Raw genomic sequence first — 11,605 nt, forward strand, 5'->3', positions numbered from 1 at the left:
TTATCTCAATTGATATAGTATCGATTGGTAAATCAATGGTGATATTTGGTAATAGATATGAAGTCTTTTGTTTAGTTTGCTTTAGTTTTTGGGACCAATTATTTTGGAGTTTAAATATTACATTTTTTGACAATTTTTTACTTGGTAATGAAATGTATTTAATAAAATTGTCAACCATTTCTTTTTTTAGTAATTTTCGTTGTTTGACACAATGTCGTTGGATCTGGTATATACTCACTGGTGTTTTCTGACAACAAAAACCATTTGAAAGATTTTTTTTATATCGTTTTCTTCAGTTTTGTTCATTACTTTATTTGTTTTTTCTTTATCAAAATGTAGTCGTTTGTGTTTAATTCTTGAATTGTATTTCATCCAAACACCATCTAATAAACACATTACATAAGTGTTTTCAATAAATTCAATGGTAATGAAACCATCTAAAAAGAGTTCATAACAATCAACAAATGTGAAATATGGAAGACTCATTCAAATAATGATAATAAGCAATTATAGTTTATAACATGAAATTATAATTTGTTTTGTTTGTGATATTATTATAAATGATGTTTTTGTGTGACATTTATTTAACTTGTTTTTAATTAATTAAATTGATATTTTTAATATTATGAATAATGATAATGTTTTATTGGGGTAATAATGTTGTTTATATTAATATATTTAAAAATATTTTTGCATTGTATTTATCCAGATATGATTAAAGAATTGTTATGTGTAAAAATAACAGTTTATCATGTTTGTGTGCCTAAGTTTGTATTAAAGGCTTTATAAAACACTAAAATTAATAAATCAAAATAGAAAACAACAAAAAATAATTAATTGTATTTGAATTGATTACAACATGGACAATTTACAGCTTTTTTGTTATAGAAAAGTTTTTTTAATAAATGAGAAAAAAAGAACATAAACTATAAAGAATAAAACACTAAATAAAATTAATCATATATTAATGATATTAAACCAATTATAATATAATTTATTTGAAAATATTTTATAAACTGTGTATATGAAACAAATTGAATATACAAAAACATATTGTTATTTTTATTAATAAAATAACTTAAAAATACACACAATTTCTGGTAATTATAACAAATAATAAATATAATATACATTTCAATGAAACTACAATTGTGCATATTTTTATATATTTACACCATTTAAAACATATATATATTAAAAATCCAAAAAATAATTTGAACCAATTGTATTGTTATAAACATGTTTGTAATTAAATTCTAATGTTATTATTATTATTAATTATCAACAAAAATAAAATATGGTTTTTATTGTAGTTTGAAATTTATATGATATAATAATAATTGTTTATCACATAAGTATTAATAAAACAGTTATTTTTTATACCGCTTGTTATCAATCGGTTTGCAAATATAGCTGCTATTATTTTTTGTTTCATTATATCAAATATTAATTAAATTATTAAAAGTTATTTATAATGTGTGTATTTATTTTGAATAAATACATATTTTACTGTTTAATCAATATTGCCATTTGGCTTTTTGTTAAATTTTTACTTAATATTTATAATTTAATCCTAATTAACATTTAACGTTTTTATTTAAATACAAAAAGCTTTTATTCTTCTTATTTTTATAAAATGTTATTTGTAATTGTTTTTAATTGTAAAGTTTGTTGGTCTATTATTTATATAATAATGTTTTTCCAGTAAAACATTTAAAAATATTTCAACTTTTTGTATTTTCTAAAGTTTTTTAAAAGTACATTTCGAATAGATTTTTCTACAAAATGATTTTTGTTTTTAGTACATTGTGTGTTCCGTTTTATGTTTATTATCGGGAAAGATAAACAACATTTTCTTATTATTGTTGTTTTTCATACTCGTTTTTATAAAAAAAATAACACTAAATATACATAAATAAATAGTTTATTTTTGACTTTAAGGTTTTTCAAATGTCTTATTGAGTTTGTTATATCTGATTTTATCAATATGATAATATGTAACATTATAATAAATAGGAAAATGTATTTGATTGTTTTAATTTAAATAATTAAACATTTTTGTGTAATTTAAAAATTGACTTTGTTTTTAGATGTTAAAGATTAAATGATATTAATCTGATAAAATTGGTGTGAAAATTAATTTATATAATATACACAATTGTTTATATAGTAATATATATTTTATGTTAATAAGTGTTGATTAACTTAAAAATTATATTAATAAAACATTTCTATATCCAATAAATTATATATTTATTTATTAAACAAATAAAACATGTAATGACTTTGTATCATTAGTAATGATTAAATTAATCTAATGTTATGAATAGACTTCGTTTGGTTGCATTTATGTATTTTTAAAAATATACAAAATTGTTTTAGTGTTTTATTATAAACGGTTTTATAACTATATATTGTTTATTATAATTGCTTTCTTCGATAAAAAAAATTTATCGATCTTTTTCGAAGTTTTTTGTTTTAAAAAATTCAACTATGTGTTTAAACCAATATATTATAATTAATTATTGTACCAAATGTTCTATTTGTTTTTACACAATAATGTATAAATTGTTATCGTGATTATATACTATTATATATAATTTTTATTATTTTTAATTTACTATTTAGAATAGGTTTTAATTAAATGAATTTGTCAACATTTTGATATTTGTTATTGTTAGAATTGGTATATGGCAACATAAAAATAAAATATATTTAATTAAAAAAAGATAACTTTGCTTTTAGTCAAAAAATTGGTGAAATATTCAAATTATTTTCAAGTTTTTTTCTATAAGTCTCTTTTAACACTTAAAAAACACTTCCTGTTAAAAGTGTATTCAAATACTCTTTTAATTTTTCGGGAATTGACCACTTATTTTTTAATATTATAAATATGAAAAAACAAACTATATTATTAAATCATCAAAATAATCAATCATTTATCAAGTGTAGAAAAAATAAACATAAAAACAAAGCCTTTATGTGTTAAAATGGTTTGTTGTTTATTCACAACGTCTGTTTAAACCGTTGTTGTTTTATTTTATTTTCCAAATCATTAAACAGACTTGTTAACACTACTTATTAAACTTATCTTGTTTTAACAAAATCAGTCAATTACATTGCAATTTGTAGTAAGAACAGTCAATGAAAAATATTAAATTTTAGAAAATGTAAACTTGAGTTACAAATTAGTTTTCCACCCATGTGTGGATTGCATGTAATGGTGCTGTTGAGTATTTATAACACGTACTTTGTTGAAATTTTTCATTTGTTTCATAATTAAAAAGTATCTATTAGTTTTTAAACTAAAAATCAAACTATTAAAAAATAAACTGATTAAAAAAAAATTGATGGTCAATGAGAAAGTGCGTTGTCGTTTCGCTTGGAAGTATTTTTGCCTTTAGTGGATTCGTTGAACGATGATGTGAAAACACACTATGTTGCGATGTATTTCTGAGGGTCGCGGTAAAATTGGACGACGGTTTCATCGCACAAATTACAGCAGAAGTCGATTCAAAAATTCGAAGAGAAAAAAGGATGAACCAAACACAAATTATGTATAACTCCTTATTGTACTTTTGTGTGTGTTCGCAAAAAATAGCGTTCTTTGTGAGAGATTTCTTTTACGTTATCATGACAAAGTTTGCATTCCTTTTATACGACTTTAGATTAGAAAAAAATTAGCCGATGGTGTCCATGTGTTAGAAATTGAAGAAAACAACGACGAGTTAACGTCGATTTTTAAAGCGACTGTTCTCCGGTTTGTTTATAATGAGACATTGTTTATATGTGATACTTTTTGACGATAGCGATGTTTTTTTCGATATTATAACTCCAATTGTGAATTGCAAAGAAATTATACTTATTATCAGATAGCAAAATACAATTATGTTACTTGAATATTTGTTTGTTTATCGGGTTTTTTCGTGTGTATTACAATACACATTTTCCCTCTTTTTTTGAATGAGTGAAATTATATTTTAAAACGTAATTTTTTTAAAACATTTTTAAAGCAAAAACATTTTTTAAAGAAAAAAACAATGTTTTTTTAAGTGTTAAAGAAAAAAAATGTTTTTATGGGAAAAAGTTAACACTAGCTCCCTGTTATAAAAAACAAAAACTTGACAAAAAAATGAATACGCCTGGTTGTGAATTGGGTCAAAAAGTAAAAAATTTTAAAAATAAAACAAAAAAAATAATTATTTCGAAAAAAAAGAAAAAAGTTATTGATTATAATTAAAAAACTAAATATATAGTTAATTATCTCCATCGTTAATTAAAAATCCGACTTTATATATATTAAACTTTTTTATTTATTTAATTAATTTGATGTTTTTTACAAAAAAAACAACACGAATAACATCAGTTTATAAACATGTAATGATTCGAATTGTTTTGTTTCCATTTTGTGAAAGAAATTAGGCAAATATACAATAATGAATAAATATCAGAAAAAAAATTGAATATAACCCAATATTTTGTTATTTTTTTCAATGATAAAAGACAATTATTATGTTGTCAGTTTCAGATGTTCGAATGTACATAAAATGCACTATTTTTAAATCTTTTTAAAAAGATCTAATTATTATTTATGTTATCTTTCAATTAATTTAAAATCATTCTTGATAATATTAATAGATATTTTCTGTTTATGGGTTGTTGAGTGGATAAAAAAAGTTAAGTTCATTCCCAAAAGTGTATAAAGTTGACTAAATTTCAGAAGTAATATAGATTTTTTGAAAAGAATTGTCAACCTGGATTGTTGATTGGATAAAAAATGGAGGTCTTACATAAATCTTTTATTTGAATGAAGTTATTTTTTATACTACGATTAGCGAATAATTTAGAACAGTATTCACAAAACCGGATGAACTTTCACTGTTTTTATCAAATAAAAAAGTTAAAATGGTATTAATATAATAACTTATTTAAATAACAATTGTTTTCAAATTTAATAACATTAATTAAAAGAAAATTAACTTTACTTTTAATGTTCAAAATTTAATAAAAAAATTTAAAAAGTTCATATTTGTAAATTTTAAATTTTTTTATATTGACTGTTTTTTTAAAAAAAACAAAGAATAAACCACAATAAACAAACAAAACAAACAATTTAAATTTTCTTTTAGTTCATTCTTTATTATTTAACTTTAAAGTACATTTTCACTTTTGATGGCCCAACACCAGAGATATATTTTTTGGTTGATATTTCATTTCTTTCTATTTCAGCTGTTTATCTTTTCTGAAGGAGCATGTCCATCTAATTACAATATAATTTCGTCATTTGAAATTGCAGAAGGTACATGTCGAAGTTTTGATGGTGTGACAATAGGAAAAGATGACCCAACAATTACAACCAAAATTGTACTAACACTATCAAATAACGCAGTGATGTACCCATATGATAATACTGACTTTAAATGTATTGCAAATGGGGTGTTAAATCAAACCGGATCGTCAATGATTGAGGCTCTGAGTGGCTCAACTTATTTTCAAAACGGGTGTATATTTGAAATGCACGAGAAATCAAATTATACAACATCAGGAGAGGCGTATTTTAATACCAATTCCATTTCAGTGTTCTACCAAGAATCCAAATTTTATATTCAAGGAACAATAATGGGTGTTGCATCTAACGCAACATTGACACTGACAGACAACTCTGTTGTTTACTCCAAAAATACCATTTCTGTAAATTCAAAAGGAATTTTCGAGATGAATACAAATTCGATGCTTAACGCTTCAAATTTTAATGTGAAAAATTCAAGTGTTTTGATCAAAAATAATGCACATGTAAATTTAAATAAACAATTTAAAACAGAACAAACTTCTTCAATAAAAATGATTGGAAATAGTCAACTGAATTTTATTGAAACATATGCAACTGAACCACAATTTTGGATCACAGACTCTACACTAATGGTCATTGAAAATAACGTCCAAATTGTATTACCAAAAACTGCTGACATTAAAAACTCGACTCTAAAGATGAGTGGAAATTCGAGGATAACAAGTGAAACATTTAAAATAGAGGTGAACGGTATTTTGGAGTTTTTTGATCAAATTGAAAGTGCAGAAACAATAATAACAGACCAAAAGGATGTTTTAAATGGATTATTTGAGAAACTTTCAACTTCAAATTTTGAGTGTAATAACGCCAATATTGTTGTTGATAAAAATTCTTTTATAAGTAATTCACTGACATCAACTTTAACACAATGCACTATTAAAAATACAAAGAGAAGTATTCGTGACATCCCAATTCTCTTTACAAAATCAGTTTTGATTAGCTCTCTGACTTCAACTAGTACACAAGAATTTGATTTAATGTTTACTGAAGAATTATCACCAGATGTTAACATGGAGGGTATTACTAAATTCACACCACCCGGTGCTAAAAGTGGTTATTTGATTCGATTTGGCACTTCACAAAAAGTGTTTTGTCACTTGAAGGCAGTCAATTTACTCACAAACAGTCGAACGTATTTTGAACCGTATTGCCCATGTGAAGGAAGCAATTGTTATATAACTCCGCTTCCTTCATTGGATTCTATAATTATTTATGAGACAATTAAAAGTGAAATCCAACCAGAATTCAGAAACACCAAATTTTTAAAATCAATTAAAACGGCAAACGAAGATGTCGAGACAGAAAGTGTTGGTATTCAAAATATTCAAATGTCATTTGTGAAAATAGTAAAACCTTTTATTGTGAGCATTCCACCACAAAATACTCCAATACAATTAACAATTAATTCCCTTTCTAAAACGGTTCTTTTCATATCAAAAGATAGTCTTACACTCAACGAAGTGATTTACTCTGCTGGTATAAGTCAAAATGGCGTTTTTAAAATGGTTTTTGGTATGAAATGTGAAAGTGGGACTTTTGACACAAATACACAGACATGTGGTGAAAGTCAGACAATAAAATGTTATGATCAAAATTGTTTGAATTGTTCTTACGACGCGACTGAATGCCTCAGATGTCCACAAGATTATTCAGTTGTCAATGGAATGTGTGCGAAAATTGAAAATTGTTTGTATCAAAAATTCAATTTGTGTATCAAATGCAAAGAAAATTACATTTTCAAATATCCAAATTGTGTTCCAGTAGGCGATTGTTATTTATATAACAGAGATGGTACTTGTAATATATGCAACATCAAACAAAAATTAATTTTAAAAGAAGGTGTATGTCAACAAGTTGATCCAAATTCTGATGCCAATTCTGTAACATCCATCACTTCTTGTATACAAGGTTTTAGAGTCAAACAATATACATGTGAATCATGTATTGATGTGATTATGCCTCTAAAAAGTACATTATATTGTATGTCAAATGTACCCACAAAATGCGTGTCAAATTATTCAATTACATATACAGACCTTACAACATGGTCTTGTACAATCAATGAAAAATGTGATTTTGGTAATGATGAAAATGGACACTGTGCAAATGTGATTGAAAAATGTTTATATACAACAAATGGGAAATGTGTAGAATGTGCAAAGGACTATTTGTTATCCAATAATAAATGTCAACAAAATTCAAATAAATTATGTGAAGTATCGAGTTCTTTTGATTGTCTTCGTTGCACAGACAATTACTATTTTGACTCTAATACAAGGAGTTGTTTGAAGTGTTCTCCGGAATGTAAGACTTGTTTATCTACAGCAACAACATGTCTTTCATGTTACAACGAGACTTATCTTTCAGATGGGACGTGTAAATCAAATGACAATTTGGTTGGTATTTGTGACAAACTTTCCATTACTGGGGGATGTGTAATTTGTGCAGATAAATATTATAGGAGTGGCTTTGAGTGTTTTAAATGTTCCTCAAAATGTGCGACTTGTCAAGACAAAGAGACTTGTTACACATGTGCAGAGTCGTTTTACATGACTATAAATGGTGATTGTCTACCTTTCAGTCAACTTGAAGAACTATGCGAAGAGAAAGTGACTCAAAATGGGTGTGCGAAGTGTAAAAATGGGTATTACCGAATAAATGGAAATGAGTGTAAAAAATGTGATTCAAATTGTTTTACATGTTATATTGAAAAAGTGTGTACCTCATGTTATGCTAATCATTTGTTAAATGAAAACAACATTTGTAAAAACGTGTCAGAAGTATCAAATTGCGTCAAAATTGAAAACTCAAAATGTGAAAAATGTGTGTTTTGGTACACTCCAAGTAAAAATGGAATGTATTGTCAAGAGGCGCCAAATTGGTATCTTCTAGTTCCTTTAATTGTGTTGGTGTTGGTCGGTTTAGGTGTTTTGATTGTTTTATTTTTATTCTTATTGCGGAGACTTTTCAGGAAAATGCAGAAAAGAAATATCGAACAAAATTACACTATTTTCAATATGAATACATCGAATATTCAGTTTTTGAATTTAAAAAACAACATTTGTGTTTCATCCCGAGATATTGATCTGAACACTGAATATGACGAAATTCCAATAGACACTGAAATTCGTTTTCTGTTTTGTGTTGGTAATATCAAAACTCGAAAATCCCCAATTCAAAAGATCCAATTTTCAACTGCAGATGTGAGTGACAAATTTACTATAACTTTTTCTCCTGAGGTTGTTTTACTAAAAAGTGGATATGCTTGCGAATTTGAACTTAAATTTAAAGCAAATTGCACATGTTCGATTTCTTCCAAAATTGTTATTGTTTCAAAGGATATCAAAAATAACACAGAAAAGTATAACGACATTGATTTAAAAGGTAAAACCGCCCAATCGTCTTGTCTTGATTATTCAGAATTAATAGAAGATGCAAAAATAGGAGAGGGGAGTTTTGGGATAGTTTACAAAGGTTCTTTTAGAGGAAACATTGTTGCGATTAAAAAGATGAAAAGTTATAATTTTGCAGATGGGGGGAATCAACTTGAAGAATTTGAAAATGAAGTGCACATGCTTGACAAATTTAGATGTGACTTTATTGTTCACTTTTTCGGTGCTGTTTTTATACCAACAAAAATTTGTATGGTCACCGAATTAGCTGAATTTGGGTCTCTTCAAGACTTAATCAATTTAACTTCAAAAAATCCACGAAAAAAATTTGGAAAAGCCGAGGACGAAGTCAGTGCAGCAAAGTACAAAAAGTTACTTAAAATATCTAAAATACTCGAGTACAACTCTAATTATAGCAAAATCAAAGTTGGTGTACACAAACAAATAGTTTCGAATAAAATTTCCCAAAACAATCAACCCACACCAAGTCAACACAAAACGTCCATTATAAATACACTCACCAAAACCACTGAAATTGAGACAAAAAACGAAGTATTCAATGTATCAGAATTAAAGCCACAAGAACAACCAAATTGTTTAAATCAAGAATTACTATTATCAAAAGATAATAGTAATAATAGAGAAGAAGAATGTCGAGTACAAACGTCCGTTATGAAAATAGATCGAAAAACGATAGTAAGTGGGTTTGGTAACAATTTTGAGAAATACCCTCCGCTCACAATAACTTTTCCAATGAAATTGCGGTTGAAATTTCTTATTGATGCCGCAAAAGGAATTGAATATTTGCACAATAATGGGATTTTACACAGAGATATTAAGCCAGACAATATATTAATTGTGAATTTGGAAGATGGCATTGAAGTCAATGCAAAGTTGACAGACTTTGGGTCTTCAAGAAATATTAATATGCTGATGACTAATATGACGTTTACTAAGGGTATTGGGACACCCATTTATATGGCTGTTGAACTATTAAAAGGACAGAAGTATAAAAAACCGGCAGATGTTTATTCATTTGCAATTACTATGTTTGAGATATTAATATGGGGAGAGGCATATCCCGGAGATCGATTTAAGTACCCGTGGGATATCATTGATTTTGTAAATAAAGGAAATAGAATACAAAAACCGAGTGATTTGAGTGATGAACAGTTTCATGTTGTACAGAGAGCATGGGAAGACGATCCAAAAGAAAGAGCTGATGTTAAAGAAGTACTTGAAAAATTGGAGGATTTATACGAAAAATTCAATTAAATGTTTTAAATTCGATTTTTAACCCTTCGAGGACGGGAAAAATCAAAATTTGTAAAAAATTTAAATCTTAGTAAATTTTAATGTAAATGTGACCTTTTTTCTTTAATTTTTTCAAAAAAAAAGCTAGACACTTTGGAACGACAGCTCTAGTAAATTTTATGGTAAATTGTTATAAATTATAGTAAAAAAGTGAATTTTTTTGTTGAAGTTGGGATGAACAAAGTTTCACTTTTTTGCTTGATCCTTTTAGAAACAAGTCACAGCAGTCTTTCTCAAATTCTGATTATAACGGTAGGTCAATTAAGAAATAATCTGAAACAACAATATTTTCCCAAAACTGTTTTAAAATTTGTTTTTAAGAAGATAACAATACCACATTATAGTAATTGCCGCCAAGTAAAATTTTATAGTTAAAAATTATAATATAAAAACATTTTTCAAAAAAACTATAATTTTATAATTTTAATTATTAATGTAATAAATTACAGAAAATGACATTATCAAAAATATTGAAAATCTTACATTAAAAATAACTAATAATTCGGGCAAATAAAAATAAACTATAAAAACAACAACAATTGTTAAAATAGATATAATTATCAATAATATAATATTGGTTTATTTAATTATAAATAATCATAAAATTGTTAAAAAAACAAAAACACAATCATAATTAGAATTTTTTATTCCAATTTTCCTAAAATTGCATATTTAATAACATCAAGAGTATTTTTTTATATTAAAACATTGAAACACGTATTTTTGAGAATATAAATGATCTTTATGATAAAAAAATAATATATAACATATTTGAAAAATGATAAATTTTTCAAAAAAATAATAAATGATTTAATAAAGTATAACAAAATATAATAAAATTAACAATTTTAACAATACTACAAAAAATGAAAATTGTCTAAAATATAAATAGAGAAAAAGTTTAAATTTAATTATTTAATTAATTTTTGAATCATACCTCGTTACCATTTATTGCCCAAATAAAACAATACTTCCCAAAAATACTTAAAAATGACAAATATAAACATTTATTCAATGCTTTTGGGTCGTTTTTTATGTAAACTTTTTTGTCTTTTTATAAATATAATATATTGATAATATAATTTGATTGTTAATAATTTATAAAAGATTATTTTTTCGCCATAAAAAGCAAATTTAAAAACGAAATAATAATTAAAAACTTACAATTGTTCATGTTAAAAATTAAGGTTTTATCCCATAATTTACTGTAATTTGATACTTATTTTTTTAATAATAATACACAATTATTAATTTAAATAGATTTTTAATTAATAAATAACTATTAAAATCATACTATTGATATTTGCTTAAAATAATAACAACTATACAAATGATGACAAATATAGTTTGTAATTATAAATTAAATATGCTATTGTAGAAAAGTATATCAGAATCACATCATATACAAATGATTAAAAAGATATTTTCTTTAACATATCGAATTAATATTGGATAAACAAAGATATAATTAATTAACGGCAAATTTATTTGTTTGGTTATTAAAAAACATTTTATTGATCTATTTTTATAAATCGAACTTAATCATGAT

At 25.0% G+C, this 11,605-nt stretch overlaps 1 protein-coding gene across 1 annotated transcript; it reads left to right on the plus strand.

Annotated features, from left to right (window-relative positions):
* Positions 1-5,172: 5,172 nt before the first annotated feature.
* On the plus strand, positions 5,173-10,017 carry EIN_156710 (protein serine/threonine kinase, putative; the record flags this gene model as incomplete). The annotated part of the gene is made up of 1 exon (XM_004183339.1): positions 5,173-10,017. The coding sequence occupies one exon, from the start codon at positions 5,173-5,175 to the stop codon at positions 10,015-10,017; it is 4,845 nt and encodes a 1,614-aa protein (XP_004183387.1).
* Between the last annotated feature and the right edge of the window lie 1,588 nt (positions 10,018-11,605).

Source organism: Entamoeba invadens (assembly GCF_000330505.1).
Source record: "Entamoeba invadens IP1 unplaced genomic scaffold scaff_1105074725011, whole genome shotgun sequence".
NCBI lineage: Eukaryota > Evosea > Mastigamoebida > Endamoebidae > Entamoeba > Entamoeba invadens.